The sequence below is a fragment of the Pimephales promelas genome, chromosome 12 (genome assembly GCF_988280905.1).
Source record: "Pimephales promelas chromosome 12, fPimPro1.hap1.1, whole genome shotgun sequence".
Lineage (NCBI taxonomy): Eukaryota > Metazoa > Chordata > Actinopteri > Cypriniformes > Leuciscidae > Pimephales > Pimephales promelas.
The window spans coordinates 32390201-32410426 of NC_142780.1; the positions used below are offsets into that span (position 1 = coordinate 32390201).

Sequence of the window (20226 nt, forward strand, 5' to 3'; positions counted from 1 at the left end):
TATATATATATATATATATATATACAGTACACTACCATTCAAAAGTTTATATATATATACATTACCATTCAAAAAGAGTTAAAGAGTTATGGTTATGGGTAATAGGCTACTTCGGGATAAGTACCCTAAAAAGGCAGAGATGCAAGCTATCCGATAAAGATGCAAAACTATCCGAGCACACATGATGAAGACGATCTACAGTACCTGGACCTGGTTCAGCTGCGTCACTTCTTCTTTCTCCTTGATATTGCAACTTCCCTGCAAACTGCGCTGAAGCTGCTGGCGGAGTTTAGCGATCTAGAAAGTACATATTTATCATTAGCAATGGCTGGAAAGAAAGAACAATTGTTGACGCAAAATCTGAGCTCATGCCATACTACACCAGACGACTATTGAATACTAGATGACATGCCCCGACAACTAACCATATATAATATACTATATATAATAAACCACACAGGTTTCATTGCTTATTTAGCTTTCAGAATAGATGTTTGTTATGTTGCCACATCTTGGGATTCCTAAACTGACGTTGCAAGTGCATGATACTGGCAAGTCAAGACACAATGTGTGGGTACATTTTTTTTATTTCCCATAATTATGGGAAACAAAGCCAATTATACGCCCAAAGTATGTCTATAAATAAACACACCTCCACCCATCAAAACCCAGAGGTTACTATGGCGATGTTCACACAGCAATTGAATATGTTTATGAGTTCTATATTTAACTTTTAATATGGTTGAATTCACACGGTTTACAGGAGTGACAACTGCATTCTATCACCAAACTCGCACCTCGGGACTCGCAAACAAATTCTCTCGCAAACAAATCACACAGCACTGCATACACAAACTAGACAGAATTACTTGAAATATAATTGGAAACTGATCTCTAGTGATGTGTCTAAGATTTTAAGGGTCATATGCTGGTGAAGGGTAAGAAACCTTGCGGCCACATTTGTCAAAGAGCCATGTGTGACTCGCGAGCCATAGGTTCACGACCCTGATATAAGGTGTGTTGTGTTCACACATGTACGTATTTCGGTTCCGTTAAACCAGACCAAAACATAAAAGTTTGGTACATTTGTTAGTATTTTTGTTTTGGTACATGTAAGTATTTTCATGCATACCTCTATGAGATGGTCAGCGCTCCCCCATGATGCCGAGCGCTTGTGTACGATAACCTCTCCTCCATCCTCAGTCCAAAATCCAGGCGTCTGGAATAAACATGGTCAAAACATGTTCAACCATGCACACACACTTGACTAAATAATCTTGCTGACTTTAAATGATGTCATATATAGAATATATTCTTGAAATCATGTGACCTAGATATGTATATTTTTCATAAAACAACAACAGGATGTCTGTGGTTGGCAAACAGCATATGTGCCGCTTTGACCAAAACGCAACAAAAAGAAGAACAAACAAACAGCCACAAAAGATGGACAAAAGACACCACAAATAAGTGCAACTTTTTCCAAATAGTCATTTTCTTCTTGTCTTTAATGTGTTTTGCGATGACAGCTGATAAACCTCTTAGAAAGTCTGAGAAAGTTAAGTGAACGGTGAAGGAATATATATAAAATTATTATTATTGAAACAATGATTTACTAGTTAATTTAAAGTGCATTCAAATTTAAAAACACACTTAAAGGTACAATATGCAGGATTTTTGCAGTAAAATATCCAAAAACCACAAGGCCAATGTTATATATTTTGTTTAGTTGATTACTTACAATATCCCAAATGTTTCCAACTATTTTTAAATCGTGAGAAAATTGCGTTTTTAACCAAGGAAACGGGGCGTGTGAGCAGGGGTGAGGAGTTACGGTTTCCGCCAGGTTTGACCTCGTACTGCAATAGTAACCATGGCGACAGACGTTGACAACTGGGTCGGTTATGCCCGTTAGGCGAGCTCAACAGCGTGAGCGTCCCTAGCAGGGTTTTGTTAACATTATGGACCATGGCAAGCAGACTTTGAGATGATAAGAGAACTAAAACGAAGATCAACATCTTTGGAGATGCCGAGAGCTCCACGTCCGCGACTAACTTCGACTTGACAGAGACGTTGCATGTTACTTGAGCAAACAGGTGAGCAAATCAATGTATATAAAACTAATCAATGTTATGTAGTTCAACATGATGAAAACTTAGAATATGATCTGTATGTTATTCTCATATGTTAATCCAGCTTAGAGTCATACAGCCAACAAACAACCTAACTAACAACATTCAACACACACAAATGGCGTTTAGTGTGATAGTGAAACTGTAAGAGCAAGTGAAGCAGCGCTGCGTTACCTCAAGTTTAATTCCTCTAATAAACTGAGTCTGACCTGTGTGAGTAATTCAGAGTGTAGTTCGGTAGAATTAAATGTCCTCATTCCTTTATATCCGCGGGACTCGCGTTGCGTGTGGCGCTGGTATACGTCTAGCAATCACGCCCTGCTTCATACCAGTCATGTTAAAAACATCAATGTATTCACTCATCCATAAAACATCCATCAGCTTGACGACAAGATCCACAATTCCGCTTAATGCAGAATATACGTCATCAATATACACCTTTGTTATTGTAAGAGGTTAGCGACCCCTGGTGGCGAAACAATCTTGCATATTGTACCTTTAAGTGTGTAAAGAAACGGTCATGAAAGTTATCTATAAGCACAGTTTTTTAGAAATATACTTAAAAATTTGAAGTACACAACAAGTGAATAAATGAACAAGTGAGTAAACGATGACGAAATTTTCATTTTTTTTTGGGGGGGGGGGGGGGGGTTATATGAACCATTTCAGGAAGCAAAGTCCATGAGAAGTTTTTAAACACTAATCATCAATTCACCAAGCGCTTTAAACAATGGCAAAAGCTGCTACTGTCAACAAAGAGCCTCGGCACGGCTCTGCGGCGTGAAGAGAGATGTCGAGAGAAACGGGATGATTCTGACTCTGGGAGCGCGAGGCCTCCGCGAGCCGGATCAGACATTAGCATATGTATGGATCTCACTGCGGGCAGCTCACCACAGGCACACAAAGAGCTGTTGGAGAGCGCCAGGTGGTGCAGAGACACACAGACATGCGCTCGCAACCCTTAGGTAGCGTGTGCACACACCTACACACAAATACACACACAGAGCGACAGGTGCAAACTGCTGCACCTCCAGAAAGAATTCACTCCACACAACGCCAGAGAGAACTTTCTATGGCGACAGACTGCCACGAAGCGTCGGCCTTTGTGACGGTTTTGTTTTAGGGGAGGCGAGGGGGTCTTAGCAGAGCTAAACCACTGAGCACTTCATGATACTAATGAAGAAAGGAAACAAAACAGAGTAAGACGGATATCGACCAGTCAAAAACAGCAAAACTAACAAGCAAAGCCATTCTTCAATGTCCAATGCACTGTGGTTACATTCCTCACAAAACCATCATTCAAATGTTGTGTGACTTGTGCCACAGTAAACCTTCCGTTGAGTCGGACCAGACAGGTTAGCCTTTGACTTGGGTGCCCAGTTGCCGGTTTGTGGTTTGCATCTCCTCAGACCACTGTTGGTTAATTCACCACTGCTGACCGGCATCAACCCACAAGCCTTGCCGTTTCAGAGATTCTCTGACCCAGTCACCAGTCTGTAACATTGTACCCAGACCATAATATGTGGCCTTATTAGGAGATGATCAACGATATTCACTTCACCTGTGACTGGTCAGAATGTTTTGGCTTATCATTATGCATACATATTTCTATATATATTAGGGATGAGCAACGATTAATCGCGATTATCGCATCCAAAATAAAAGTTTGTGTTTACATAATATATGTTTGTGTAGTGTGTATAATTCATTTGTATATATAAATACCCACACGTGCATATATTTTATATATATTTATTCACAATTAATATTATATATAAATATTTGATATATTAATAACACATTTTTCTTAAATATATACATGCATGTGTGGGTATTTATATATACAAATTAATTATATACAATACACACACATATATTATGTAAACACAAACTTTTATTTTGGATGCGATTAATCATTGCCCATCCCTATTATATATATATATATATATATATACACACACATACAGACACGTCCACTCTTTTAATGCCACTTTCATAAAAAGGTTTTAAGTGATAAACTAATAGAAATGAAATTAAAAATTAGTTTTTGGTCACTTTGTTTTTGTGAAACATTTGTATGACATTAGTATTAATATAAGTCAAAAAAATTGTTTTGTTTTTTTAATCTTTTTAATTTCATTAAAATGTATTTATTTGCACCGCCATCTCTGCAACGACTTTCCTTCTCTATTTATGTCATTGGCCTCTTATTTTTCACCTCTCGTAACCACATGGCTCCATTTTATGCAACGTCCGCTTTTTTCAAATCATTTCTTGATGATATAATTAACAAGTTGTATTGTTTAATACCCTATTTAATTTGGAAACATATCTGATTATGGACGTAAAATTGGTTGTGAACACCATTTCTCACTTTGTGTTTGTGAAACATTATTAAATCATTGAGTAAAAATGATGTGAAGTTAGTACATAAAAATAGGTCACATATCAATGGTTTGCAGATGCAACTTGTCTGATATTTTGTGGTCTAATGCAATGGATTTTCAGGCATTTTAAGTGACTATACTGTTGACTGACCTGTGTGGCTTTATCACTCATGCAGGACGGCTGGGGTTGGTACGGCTCCCGTGGCCACTGTCCAGTTAGGTACTGCTCAGGCAGCTTGTCCAATGAGAGCGGCTGTCGACTGGCTGATCGTGCTTGTGAGAAAAAACAGAGGTGTTTATGATTATGTATCCAGTGGACGGTGACATGAGAAATTACTGCATTATGGTGACAGAGAGGAAGTTGGTGGGTGTCTCTGGAAACTGATGATCATTTGTCTGCAATGTCATAACAGTACTGAAACAGAACAAAAAGAGATTGTGTTTATGATGGAACGGAAACAACAGAAACTTAATATTTATATTTTCTGAAGAAAATTTGACAGTGTTTAACTATAACTAATGTTATAGTTGCTAGTCTGTTTATAGGCCTAAAAGATTAATAGATATGGCTCAGTGTCCCTCCTTCAGTACAAGTCTATGGGATTATTATTTTATTTTTTAGCCCATTTTATGATAATTTAGCCAAAAATCTCTCTGATTCTATATGGCACAAAGATAAATTAAACTGTAGGTGCTGGATGAGTTTAAGAAACAAAACTGATAATAAACATACTAATAATAATAATAATATAAATATCAAAAAATAATAAAAAAATAAATTATATTAAAATTCTATTGTATTATAATATCATTAAAGCTGCAGTCCGCAGTTTTTCCTCTTTGTCGCCATCTGTGTTCGAAATCTGCAATTGCAGTTATTCACGGAATTATCAACTATACACGAGTTGTGCCTCGGCACGGCACAGCGAGGATGAACACAATGTTTTGAGGAGAATGTGACCAACAAAGTATGACCAACATAATTTTCACAGGAAAATGTCACCTGAACAAGAAGGTAACATCCACTTTTGTTCTGAAGACCAACTAAGAGAAAAAATTGCTGATTAAATCTAACAATCATATCATGTAAAACCGTGCAAAAATGAAACTTTGTTCTCAAATTGTTCATGTTAACAACATCAGCGTTGTGTGACTACATTTAATGGCCTTCCGATGTTTATCCTTGTTTTCGCATGGGCCGGTTGCAGTCTCTTTTTTTCTGTAGCCACTCTGAAGTCTTTTGGCTTTTTACAGTGGGTGAGTCTCTAGTTGTCTCTGGTGATTGTCGTTTGAACCTTTCTGGATCTGCCATCTAATTAATAAGTTTAATTATATCAAGTGTTGTGAGAAAAGGCTATAAATTTCCACCTCCAGCATCCTCAATCTTAATATAACCTACTAGCCGAGGCCCGAGACTCTTCTTTATGTGTACAGATGTGACATAATGTCGCAAAGACATGCTCGAATCTCCCGCGGAAATCCACCAGTACCACTGGAGTTAAAAACATTATTACAAGCTTACTGCTTTGAATCGAGCTAAGGCAAGCAGAGAGTTTTGAACACTGGCTGGTTATGTACTTTATTTTGGATAATTTTCAACCCAAAAAAGATACGGACTGCAGCTTTAAATATTATTAATGGAAAGAATAGTATACATATAAAGAAATTAAATGACAATTTGAAAATAATATAACATAACTAATATAATATCATTACAATGCAGAACTGAATGCACTTGACACTGTCAATAAATGACTTTATCAACTGATAACTTTTGTTTTGTAAAAATGCATGTATCCATGTGTATTGTCTTGCATATATATATATATATATATATATATATATACGTTTTAAATGGATGAATAACCTGCAATTTCTGGATCCCAAAATACAATGCTCATATAATGTATAATGTATTATATAATATATAAATGACTGTTCTCAGAGTCAGAGGACACTCAGGAGGAAATGAAACAAAGTGAAACTGCTCACAGTGAAACCCACACGCATGTACACACATGCAGCACCAGCTGAAATTCAAAACAACCCGCTTGCATGCAGCCCACAGAGCGATTCCTACGTGTGTTTGCTCTCTGCTCCAGCTCTGCAAACACAAATGTCAAAGCCTATGCAAAAGAGCCAACAAAATGGCACTGTCGGTTTACTCCCTGCTCATTGTTTTACAACAATGTACAAAAAACACCATTGCAAGCGACACTCATGACACGAGAAGACGTGTCATGGCTGGTTACAGTAGGGCACAGGCCTCAAACACTGGATGATAACATCAGCTCCGAAACATTTTCAGCCGAGAACACACACCTTTTCTCAATGCACTTGTTTGGGGGACGGCTACACTACATTCACTTGCAGATTGCCGCGAGGCAGCTGCAAGGTCTTTGTGTGAAGGAGAAGCGTTTCAAATGCAAATCTACACAAGCATCAGGCACTCCATGAGGACGAGAGATAGAGAGCTGTCTTGAGCGCTACAGCCTGCCAGGCCACAACGGTTTGGGCAGTAGTAGTTTACTCATATATGAACGAATAAATGTCAGAACGTTGTTTTTAAAATTCTGAACTTAGGCACAATGAAACACTTGTGAACAATTGAAACGCAAAGGCCATGTTCAGAATGGAATACTGGCGCATTAGCTATAATACTGAACACTACTTACTATTATTTACCAATTAGTGTGTATATGTACTATAAAACAAAGTAATGATTAATTTTTCAAAAAATAGTGTGCTCCATTGTCAGATGTGTCATGTTTAATTCAATGAGTGATGTGCATTTATTATTATCTAAGAACAAAAATACTGTAATATATTAAAATAATTGTAAAAATGTCTGATCAAATACGAAATCAAGCTGTCGCTTCCAGTTCACACTCATCATACTTAAAAAACAGAAGGTCAAATTTAGAAAATTGCATTGTGGGATACAGAATTCCTCTACATTTCAGCAAACATTGTAGATTATTCGGATATTTCATCCATACAAAAAAATACTGTGCAAAGTACACATTGTGCATACCAGGATAGTATGGTATATGCTATTCCGAACATAGTAAATATGTTGTGACTATAGAATTACATTAAAAGCATGTCACCTGACCAGAGGGAACATGTTCAGAGGCGCATTGTGGTTAATCTGCTGTCAGCTGGTAATTATTGAAAAATAAAACTTTTTTAGAGACCACAGTTTTGCACAGTTTTACCATTTTGCGATGATAATCATCTGATTGTATAATATCTGCCTTATGATATAGCTACTTGTCAAATAAATAGATAAATGAACATGAAATAATGATTACAAGAGACATGAAGCACAGATATGTAGGAAAATGATTGACGATCAATTATGAGGTTTAGTGTCAAATTACCTCATCTGACCAGAATCAGACTTCCAGGGAACCGTGCAATGAAATTAAAATATATGATACTTCGCAAAATGGTGTGATAAACTGTTCTGCTATAATTATTTCATATAATTTTCAATTGATATATTCAGAATTTATGGCTGGATGACAAAAACATGAACTTGAAATACAAGAATTACAATAAAACATAGGAAAACATACTGTACATTAAAACACACACACACACACACACATCGAGGTCTTGAGATCTGTGATGATGACCACAGAAATGTGATGTTGGTCTGGGTCTCAGGTCCCCTATTGTTCCTTGTTAGTTCAAGTTAATGTTAACAAATTAAACCTCATAGTAAAGAGTTACAAACTAAAGTTAGAAGAGGTTTAAAGCTAAAAATGCATTTGGAAAATAAGATGCTGCTGTCACGTTTTCAAAACTTGCAAAATAAATAAAACGTACCTTTCCCTGCTGTTATAAAGTGACTCTCTGATGGGATCCTGATGGGCTTGGTGATCTGCTTCATGTTGTGAGGATGATGAAGGACTTCTGCTGTGTCTTGAAAGAATGAAAGAGATCTCTCATCACTCCATCTCAGAGGGGCACTGGCAAGAACAGGCTGAAGTCTAGACTTACTATTGCACTGGGTGAGTAAATGCGCACGAGACACAATAAACTCCTGAACGAGAACTGAAAACGCGTTCATGCGAAAAGCTGATCTATTTTTAAACTTTGCTTCCTCTTAATCTATTGTGCGCGTATTAAATTGTCACTGCCTGTAAAACTCTGAAACAAATCGGACGCAAAGTTCAGAAGCAGGACCAAACTCTTCAGTGAGTGAGTGTTCCTGAGCTGACAGATGTTGCAGTAAAGGCAGTGGGCGGGCGGAAGACGCGTGAGGGCTGCTTCTGATTGGGGCAGAGACCAGCGCTGTTTGATCACCATTGGCTTATGCGTTCCTTCTTTTCGCAAAGAGCCAATTAGATCACTGTATTTCTTTCCGGGGCGGGGTTTAGCGTTCCATGGAAAAATAAGCATTCTGCTTTGGAGCTTTGGAATGTTTTTATGTTGCCTCATTTTCTGAACAGAGAAAGTGTAGGAGTCTTGTTTACATTCTGGAAATCATTATTTGAGAATGAGATATCTAGAGATGATGTTAAAGGAATAGTTTCCCATATGTTGATATTTTCCATTGAAAAGACTCGACTTGTTGAGCTCTAAAAATGACAAAAACATCATGAAAGTAGTCCATACAGAGATGAAATTGTTGTGTGTAAATACTGACAGAACACCAGCTTTACTTCCTAACCTCAAATCTCATTTGTGTTCTAGTTCAAACTCAAAGCAGCCATGGGTCTGACGCTCAGTATGATGGCATTGATAGGAAAATGATATTAGTTCTCATGACAAAGCACTTTTCCCATCCAAAGTCTCAAAGGGAAGGCTATGTTGTCATGAGTTCCTTCAAGAATTTCTTTTTGTTTTGTTCTACACCATAAATTACAGCCATAACTCATGCAGAACAAAACGTGAGACTAATGTTAACCACAGACCATATTTTAGCATATATTACACATGATTTTCAAAAAAATCTATGCAGGAAAACAATAGGAAAGTCTCGAGTACCATGTCTCAAATGCAAATTGTCTTTAGGTCTCAAAAAGGTTCAATGGCTTTATTGTCTTGAAAATGTCACAATCCATAAAAACTGTAAATAGTCCTTAAAATAAGCTCATTTTGTCCTTTGATTTTGGGGTGCGCTTTAACTCAGACAGATTTGTAAATTTCCGATCCAAACAGTTAATTTCTTAATTATTGCTAATGCATCGTGGTTCATTACACTGAAAATCTGCATAAAATCACATTGAAGAAAAAAAAAGACTTCATTCAAAACTCCTTCAGAAAAGTGTTTTAATAACATTAGTCCTCAATGGAAGTTCTTTTTTGTTTTTCCAAAAATAAAGACAATCATTTAAATAGTTAGGATGTTTAGTTGTTGCATTGATTGTGCAATAAATTAAGGTAAGAACTACAAAACAGCATTTTACATTACCTTCAGATCCAAAAATGCAACACTCAGCCAGAACTAATGTTAAAAGTACACATTTTAAACAACAAAAATCACTGTGTTATTTGTTAAAAGCAATTTTAAAAAAACAAACCGAACAAAATTTGTACTACTTTCCAGTGAGAATCATTTCTCTTGACCTGGGCTTCCCTTAACCTGATGTATAACACCTCTACAATGGTGGTTCCTTTTAAAGAAATATGATGAAGGCAAGTAATGGAAGTAGTGATGGACCACGTAAAAGCACTTTCTACGAGACATCAACAAAACATTTCTCACATGTATTGAAACTCATCATGTTGAAATGATCGTAATATCCCTTTTCCTGTCTCTAAACTCAATACTGAAATAGTTTTATTCATAGAAATTCTTGCTCCTGAATCCCAAATGCTTTGGTCAGACATTCACATGGACACTTTTCTCAGGAAGCACAACTGCCCGTGGGTGCGTGAGTTAATCATGGGTAACATAATCCTAACTGTTCCTGTGACAATAGAACACCTGTCGTTGACATCAATGCAAGTGAGGTGTACAGATCACTGCTGAAACCGTGAGATCTTTCCCCTCATCACTTACAGTACTAGTGTTGGTAGCTGGTTTCTAGTAACATGGCAGATTTAACTTGGAAATGGAAGGCAGATAAGCCTTTATACACTATCAGAAGGCACCAGGTTGCCTGTGGTGTCCAGCTGCATGCATTTACAGGTGCAGGCCGACACGGGACACTCACTGTGATCTCTGAAAGGACAGAATATAAAATATTACTTTGAAAATGTTGTACTCCATACTATACAGTTTTTTAGCGTTTAATGTTTTGGAATGAAGTCTCTTTTGAGACCATGGTTGCATTTATTTGATCAAAAATGCAGAAAAATATTATTACAAATTAAAATAACTCTCTTCTATTTTAATATATTTAGAAAATTGTATTGTGAACAAAGCTGAATTTTCAGCATCTTTCCTCCAGTCTTCGGTGTCACATGATCCTTCAGAAATCATTCTTATATGCTTGGAAAATGTGAAAGTTCAAAAGAACAGCATTTATTTGAAAAATTATTTTTGATTTAATGCATCATTAGCCCTAATTGGATGGTAATTATTTCTCAAGTGGACAAAAAAATAATTGCATGGCACTTTATGAGTAATACTTTTTTTTTTTCACGGTAAAGGAACGATGTGATCCTACGAACCCGGGAAAACAATGCTCACATATGCTTGGAATAATATAAATATATCTATATTTAATTGAATAATAGGAAAACAATATCCCATTTATTATTTGACCATTTAAATATCCTATTTAAAACAGGCAAACTGATGTGTTATACAATATTTGAAATGCTAAATAGCAGAAATAAGTTAATACAACCTCTTATTTAAATAAGGTAAACAATTGACTTGTCTACTTGGTTTATGTTCATAATTGTGTATAATATTGTATTGCACGTGTTGTAGCCATAATAACGGCTTATTTCAAATATTTACATGCTTTTATTCTCATTTTATTCTTGTAGTGGAGGACAAATATAGTGTCTTCCCTCATGAGAAACAATTACCATCCAAACAGGGCTATTGCGGAATTAAAAAACAATCTTACTAACCCCAACTCAACTAAATTTTGAACAGTAGTGTATTTGTATGTGTAATGCCATCAAATAAATGGCATAATATGGGTGAATATGACTCTTACCTGAACCAGCTGAGCATGTGACCCGCATGACCACCATGCCGGCAGTTGTGGCACCAGGTAAACCAGTTATTGAACTGTGCAAGTTTTTTGTCTCGCGTGAGATCGGCTTTCTCATCTGCTTTTGCTGATAAGATGGATGAGACTCACAATGAGCTGAACGCATGTGGGCATTATATCATCATTTATCAAGAGGAACTTTAAATGATCCGTCTGTTACCTGGGCAGCTGGACACAGGGGTGCCCATGTTCATTAAGCAGAGGGCACAGCGTGGAAGTGGTTTACGACAGCCAGGGCAACTGGTGACCTTTGACTTGGTGGGCGAACCGCTGACCCCGTACTGACTGAATCCACGGCCCTGATGTGGTATCGCCGAGCAGCTGTATGATATAGACTTACCGCAGAAGTTACAGCTCACAAACACCTGCACAGAATACATCAAAAATAATCGAAGAAAATCAGAAATAGCCAGCATAACGACAACATTTAAGCTGAAGGATGCAACCAAAAATTTCATGCTAGGAATTCACTGATAATTATTATGTTATGGCTACCATATAAAAAAATGTGTTCTAGAATTTTATTTGATAGTAAAAAAGTATCACAAAAAAAAACAGAATTAGCCAAATCAGATTGATCATTAAAAAAAAAACACTGACCGATCCATTGTTCAGTGATCATATCATGTATGCCTAATTAAAACTTAATAAAAATCTGATTCTAGCCTGTGCAAGTGGTTTTGAGCTGGGATCCAGTTTGCTCCTATGAATGTCAAATTCAGCCCGTTTATGCCAAAACCTCCAGGCGTCCAACAGGTTGCGATAGTTCTCGATCCAGCACTGCACCCGAGGGTCCTTCAGCACCTCTCCTGGGGAACCCTACCATAGCAAACACCAGATACACAAACCTTTTACCAACTCACCACAACTTTTGCCAAGTAGACCTGAATGTACACCAGTTTTACAACAGTTCCATTCAGTCTGTCCTACGGAGGCTCTAAAGGGACATTATGAAGAAAAAAATATGAGACGAGAGGAACTTTTGGCAAGGCTTTTGCGTTTTCTCACAAATGTTTTGTGTTCCCGAAAGAAACTCGCAAAGAACACAGAGCGAATGCAAAAAGTTTCTCGGGGAACGCAAACATTTTGCGAGAGAGCGAAAAAGCATTGACTTATTACTTTTCCTCCCATCTCATATTTTTTCCACGTCCCCTTAGGGGCTCCGTCCTGCAATCTAATCAACATCTGAATTTATTTTATTTGCATTTAACTTTTTGTTTCTGTTGTAATATTCACTACTGTTCAAGTTAGGGATGCAAATTATCGATTAATTCATTAATCATTAGTTGATCAACCTTATCACTGATAAGCGCCTATTTTCCTGAGAATGTAAATTTCTCACGGTATCAGTTTAACATAAAAAGCTAAATATTGCTTATATATTGAATAAAAAAGGGAAACGTCACAGATAATGGAATTTATGTAGAAAATAAATTATGCACAGAAAATTAAAATACATAAAAAATATGTACAACTTTAAAAAAATGCCGCTTTAAGAGCTGTGCGTGTATGTGCCGTGCGCCTCGAACACCCCTTTTGCTGTCTATGCGAACACACCATGTATGAAAGTGTGACTAGACTAGTTTCCCGGGAAAAATAACAAACCGGGAGATTTTCAAATCGGAAGTATTGACAGTTGAGCTAAATTATTGTTAGGATAAATACAGCTGGAATTTTTGAGGTTAGCATTTTTGTTTTTTGCGCCTCAAAGTTTGTGTCGGCTCTCTCGCAGCGTGAGCATCTCGGGTCACGTTCGCAATGTTCAATTAGCTAACAATTAACAATTAATTTAATCGAGTAAATTCTTGTCGACAATTAATCGATAATCGATTAACCGTTTGCACCCCTCGTTCAAGTGTAAGCTAGGATATTCTGAGGATGCAAAAATGTATCAAAAGAAGCAGTACTGACATTTGTTACAAAAATGCTAAATTAAAATAATAGATTTCTATTAATCAAAGAATCTTGGGGGGAAAGAAAAATCACAAAAATTTGAAGCAGCACAACTGTTTATAACATTGATAATAATCAGAAATGTTTCTTGAGCAGCAAATCAGCATATTAGAATGATTTCTGAAGGATCATGTGACACTGAAGACTGGAGTAATGATGCTGAAAATTCAGCTTTGCCATCACAGGAACACACTGCATATTAAAATCTATTAAAACAGTCATTTTAAAATTTTTTTACAGTATTTTTGATTAAACAAATGCAGCACTGGTGATCATCAGAGAATTGTAGTATATGTAATACCAAACATGCATCCGAGGACAGATCTTTATCATGGATGTTCGGTTACCTTCAGCATGCAGAAACTGGCCGTCTGCACGTCTCCGGTTCGGTCTACATAACTCTCCATGAGATCGACTCCATCTTTGGTTAGTCCCGTGAGCAGGATTCCCTCCAGGTTACCAGCCTCCTTCATCTCATTGGTCAGCTTGTCAATGTAACGAGGCAACTTAAGGGAGGAAATAAAATGAAAGTATATTACATACAGCACACCAGTGGCACTTGGATGAACAGAGGGTGAACGGGCCTTACCTGAGCGTCATTTAGAAACATGCATGCGAAGGCCACCCTGTCCCTGACAGCAACACGACTCTCATACTGTAAAATAAAGAGCCTGGATATTCAGCGATTTTAAATTCAATTTTTCAATTCATTTAAGCTCAATACTCAGCCTAGTTTTTTTTCTTTTAACATACCAAGACCCCGTCATACGCGCCGGGTTCACTGGTGAGGAAGGCAAACATGATGCACAGGTACGGCTTCTTCAGCTGGAGTCTGAGAGAGCTGCACATCTCTCTCCACAGGGAGTTCTTCTCATCGGTGTAGCCCGACAGAGCCATGGCCACCACGTTCAGATTCAGATCACCTGATCAGAGAATAAAGGAAAAATACTCAAATTCAACTCCAAATTCATTTCTTTCTTATGATGAATCTCCAAATTGATCTTCCATACAACAAAAGTGTGGGTTTGCCAAGGAAAAAACAACATCATAAAATGAACATAAAAATAATCCATATGACTTGTGCACTTTTTCTGAAGCCATATAATAGCTTTATATGATACAGTTTTTATTTTGGCTTTATTATAATTATATTTTACTAATATTTTGAATTAGCTTTCATTTTTATATTTTTAGTTTTCATGTTAATTTTAGTAATTTTGTTACGTGACGTTGTCATTTTATTTGACTTGTTAATACTGCCATTAAAGTTTTAGGTTTTAGTTATTTATTTCCAGTTAATAATTTTAGAGCTTCAACTTTACCTAATTTCAGGCTTTTCTGCAGCCAATGCAACATTTTATTCAACTAATAGTTTTATTTTATATCAGAGTTATTTAAATAAACAGAATGTTTTAATAGTTTTAGTTAACGATAACATCCCTGATGTATTATAGACTGAAATTTAGGTCGTTGTTTGCTGAAATTCTTCCTCTCCACCTCATTTTGGACTTCTACGTATTCAAAAGGGAGCTTTTCAGCCCACGGGTTAATGTATGGTTCAATTGTATGCAAAAGAGCTCTGTGGACATCCTGTAAAACATCTCCTTTTGTGTTCCAAGACAGAACATCATGTGCCGTTTCCATGAGTGCAAACAAAACACTGCAAAGACAAAAGACAAACGTGGTGGTAGTATGTGTGAAACACCACACCCTTTATAAAGATCATATTTGTTTTCTAAAAACCCCTGAGCCAAAACAAATTATCCTTAAAACCCAAACAACAGGCAATTATGAATATTAAGCAAACAGCCCCATATGCCATATGTATCTGCAGCTTCAGGCCATTTAATATTAACAAAATATCATTGTGTAATGGAAGCCACGCTTTTGTCATTGAATTAAGTATATAAGAAACGCTTTTGATAGCAAACAGGCAGCTGATGGCGTACACCATTTCTCACTAGCCTGGATTTTACACAGTCCTTATAATAACTTTGCATTCATCCAGGCACAAAGGAGAGAACAGACTTCCTGTAAATCCCTCAGGGAAACACTGACATCTATTTTTCTATATGAAAAAGCAATTCAAATTATTCAGATAGCATCTTAAATTTACACGACTCCCTAATATCATGTAGTAATATCAATAGTAATATCATGAGATTAATTGAATAGTATTGAATTGAATATATACTGAATAGAACAGTATACTGTTACTTTCTATATACGTAGTTATTTATCTTTTTACTGTGCATCATATTTTGATGCATGTAAAGTTGCACACTGGAGTGTTAGTGTGAACACTAAAGAAGTAAAAAAAAGTAGCAAAAATTGCACACATTTGCAATATTGGTCAAAATGGCTAAATCTTTTGGAAGTAGCACTAACATGGCTCTCATCTACTTGTATATAGTATGCATGCATCATCAATAAAGCATATAATGATGAATTTATATATTTATACAGTATATATATATATATATATATATATAAAAGCCCTCGGCTTTCTCAGGCAGGCCTGTTTGGATGGATGTTTGGGCCAGTCACGTGACTGAAAACTATTAATCGGGGTTATGAGGGTCCTTGTGAAGGCCCCCAGTCACTGTCTGGACAATGTTCCTCCAGTTCAGTCCTGTACCTTTCTCTGAGGAAGCTCCTTTATGAAGAATCTGAATGGCCCGCCGGATGTCCAGGTTAAAGAGGGCGACGGCAGCCGCTCTCTCCCATTCGCCCTCCTGCTCCAGAGACTTCAGGAAGGGTTCAACATCGTTGTCAGGCCCTCGGCTAATCCAGCCACACAACTGCAGGGCCAGACTGCGCTCCTCGCTGTGGTACCGCGGTACGTCGGTCTGCCTGTCTGAACCCGACCAGCACCGCCGTGTCTCTGTAGTGGCTGACGGAGGAGGTGACATTTCATGAGAGGGCCTCCACTGACAGATACCACGAAGGGCGTATGAGGCATTTAGCAGATGTCAATGAGAAATACTTTTACTGTATTAGAAAAAGACGTTTTGCTCTTCTCTACAACAATCACTATCACGTTCTCAATAAATGTGATTATAAAGTATTGAGTCATTGACACTTACCAGAGCTGGACTTGACAATGTTTTTGATGCCCGAGTAGATGAGCGACTGTTTATTGCTCTGTTGCTTCTGTTCCACATTTTCAGTGTACTGCTTCATAAGTAAAACTTACATAGGAAATATAAAGATATCAAATAGAACCAGACCAAAAATTAACAAATCACTCAAGGGATTAACAGATAATGAATGCACAAGAATTTCAAAGAATTTCATGCTGATTTCTTGTTAACAATGACAAGTCTCATTCTCAGATGCCACAGTTGTTTGCTTCAGAAAGAATGACTGAAAAGTATTTTTATTGCTTCTACGCAACTTCTGGGAGACAATGTGCACATATCCAGATTTTGATTAAGATATGTGTGATACAATGAGCATTTTTGAGGAAGAATTGGTCACTACATTGAAGCTAGTTAAGCGCCATCAAATCATTTAAGATATTTATCAATTAAAAATAAATTTATATGGTGATTTATCAAGCTAGTCTGGAATATATAGTGTCATTCTATATCATGTACTTATTTTGATTTGAATAAAATGTTTATTATATATATTTATCAATAATAAATGTATTGTGATTTTTTTATATATATATATAATATATAATACATGTAACATAATTATATATAAAAATAATAATATATTTATATTAATATAAATATAACATATATAATATATTATATAATTATATTATACTTAAAATAATTTATATATATATATATATATATATATTAGTCTGGAATATATAGTGTCATTCTATATCATGTACTTATTTTGATTTGAATAAAATGTTTATTATATATATTTATTAATAATAAATGTATTGTGTGATATATATATATATATATATTATATAATATATAATACATGTAACATAATTATATATAAAAATAATAATATATTTATATTAATACAAATATAATATATATAATATATTATATAATTATATTATACTTAAAATAATTTATATATATATATATATATTAATTATATTAAGTATAATTTATAATATATGTATAATATATAATAGATTATATGTAATAAAAAGTCATAATGACATAAATATAATTATAATATTAAAGTAAAAAAAGTAGCAAAACATCTAGAAACAACAAGACATTTTCCATGACATTCAACAACAACTTCAGACATGCGCTTTGAAAGGTTCAAAGGTCCCCTGTAATGCCACAGGGTTGCAGTGAAGGATATAATGGAGTGTGTACCAGAGCGACCTCAGCTGCGGGTCGTCTCCTCCGGCCAGCAAGTGGTTCCGCCACACCTGGACGGTGTCGTGGCCATAGCGGGACTGCGCTCGCTCCCTCATCTTAGTGGCGATGTCCTTTTCGGCAGCGGCTGAGCCCTGTCCGGCGTCCTCGGTGCACTCGTAGAGGTGCCGCCCACACGCCCACATCAGCGAAGTGGTGGAGCTCCAGGCCAGCGAAATGCGCTCGAAGACGGTGAAGTCGTTCATGACCCGGTTGGGCGACACCACCACCATGCGGTTCTGTGCCGACGGATGCCAGGCGAAGCTGCTGATGATGCTCTCGCTGCAAGGCTGCACGCTCCGCTCGATGATGGTGGGCTCCACCTCGTCGCCGAACGGCATGGGCGTGTGCTGCATGTCGTACAGCCGGATGATGTTGCTGTCCCGAGTGAGCGTCGCTAGCAGACCCATGCGAGTGGGACACCAAGCCACTTTAGTCAAAGGTTTGGGCTGCTCGGTCAAAGTGAAGACTGGTTTTTCAAACTTGCGCAAATCCCAGATAGCCACCTGGCCTTCGTAGAAGGATGCCACACGATCCTGAAAGTGAGGGTCCACCGTCACGCCCTGGATGGCCTTGGTGTTCACAAACGTCTTCTGGCTGGTGTTGCGCAGGTCAAAGATGGCCAGATTCCTGTGCATGCCGGCCAAGAGACACTTCTGATGCTCGCGCGGAAGCCAACAGAGAGAAAGACAGGCGTCGTTCTGACCCAGCTCGTATAGTGGTTTGGTCACCACTGGCCCCGAGTCTGAGTCCCCGGACATGCGAACCTTCTCGGCGGGCACTGCTTCGGGGGAAAACTTACTGCTGATGTCCCATATCAGGACAGAAAAATCAGCCCGATGTTTATCCAAACCAGCCGCCAACCAATTACTGTCCACCGGGTTCCACGCAAGCGTATTGCATTGTCGGGCGTGCTTGGGCACAAACTCCTTACCCATCAGCTCCTTACATTTAGAGTTGAGGCTCTGTCCCAGACTGGTCAGGGCGACTCGGCCATTGGCCTGTCCCACCGCCAGCAAACACTCCGGCTCATGTTTGGGATACCAAGCCACACATTTCATATACGGGGTGTCGGAGTTGATGGCCAGCAGCGTGGCCGCCGTCTCCTCGGATAAAGGAAGGGCGCCAGCTTTGGTTTCTGAGCTTCCTGCGGGTCCGATCCGATACAGACTGAGTTCATTGTCACAGATCACATAGCGGTCTGCGTGATGGGGGGACCACAGGATATCTGGCTTATAGCCACTCGACATGGCAGGACAGTGGCTTCTTCAGTGCTGATACCTGCAAAATTATAAAGCATCTAATTTATACAGTGCACACCTCACCTGCTTCAGTTAGTTATGGATACATATCAATACATATTCATAGAGAGAGAGTTAGCCTATATCATCTATTAAGGTTCAATGTAACTTTTGATTACATAAATCACAATAATACATTTATAATAATCACAATAAATTATTAGTTATAATTATCATCATAAATGGTATTGTTATTACGTAAGCAAACGTCATAATAAAATAAATCAGGTAATAAAAATATTACAATAATTTATTATTGTTTTATTATTATGGGCGTAATGGTTACACATTGTACAACTAGACATTAAGAATTTGTTTCTCTTTGTGATTTAATAATTCATACATCAAAGGGTTAAAAAAAATAAGTTGAACATGAAGCTAAAGGTTATGAAAACAAATATTACCAAGACATTACCAAAGTTCAAGTGGATAATAAATATAATAAAGACTAAATAAAATAAAACATTAGAAAGATCCATTCTACATCTCATGATTCTAGCTCTTCGTGATAATATGTAAATATGATATAGTCAAACCTATTTGACAAACCAGTGAAAAGCTAAGTGTGATTTAATGTTCTTATGACTCGATTTCAGTAACTGCGAGTTAGCCGGTCAGCTACAGCTAAACTACCAACACAACCTTTTCTAGACCGAAAACAGGTAACTTAATGACAGACACAGCCCCTTATAAAGACACAGAATAAACCATGCGTTGAGCTATAAATAAATGACAGCTGTATTCATAAGCGTTTGATAAATATAAACTTACATTTGACGAGCAAACATGCTGAAGTTTGTTTGCGTCGCGGGAAGTCGGAAGCAGTGCAGAATGTAAACAGTGTGACAGAAGCTGACAAAATAAAAGTCCCACTGCATCTAAAGAATATAACAGACATCTGCGACAGCGATCTAACTTGG

At 37.3% G+C, this 20226-nt stretch overlaps 2 protein-coding genes across 3 annotated transcripts in view; both read right to left on the reverse strand.

Moving 5' to 3' along the window:
• glcci1b (glucocorticoid induced 1b) overlaps positions 1-8758 on the reverse strand; it is a 12298-nt gene extending 3540 nt beyond the window's left edge. Inside the window, exons 1-5 of one of the 2 annotated variants that reach the window (XM_089118015.1) lie at positions 8528-8758; positions 8354-8449; positions 4671-4792; positions 1133-1219; positions 205-297 (exon numbers count right to left, since the gene is read on the reverse strand). In XM_089118015.1, coding sequence (XP_088974141.1) covers positions 205-297; positions 1133-1219; positions 4671-4792; positions 8354-8449; positions 8528-8597 — 468 coding nt within the window. In that variant the 5' untranslated portion in view covers positions 8598-8758. Of the gene's footprint in view, positions 1-204; positions 298-1132; positions 1220-4670; positions 4793-8353 lie in introns of both variants that reach the window. The other variant, XM_089118014.1, reaches the window with a different exon arrangement.
• Positions 8759-9785: 1027 nt separating this feature from the next.
• Positions 9786-20209, reverse strand: mios (missing oocyte, meiosis regulator, homolog (Drosophila)). Its single transcript, XM_039660865.2, has 11 exons — positions 20078-20209; positions 17950-19286; positions 16746-16844; positions 16298-16552; positions 14413-14582; positions 14249-14314; positions 14007-14165; positions 12373-12525; positions 11867-12071; positions 11650-11773; positions 9786-10697 (listed from the first exon to the last, which is right to left on the reverse strand). Exons 2-11 carry the CDS (start codon positions 19253-19255, stop codon positions 10607-10609), a joined length of 2628 nt encoding a protein of 875 aa, XP_039516799.2. The 5' UTR covers positions 19256-19286; positions 20078-20209; the 3' UTR covers positions 9786-10606.
• Positions 20210-20226: the final 17 nt, after the last annotated feature.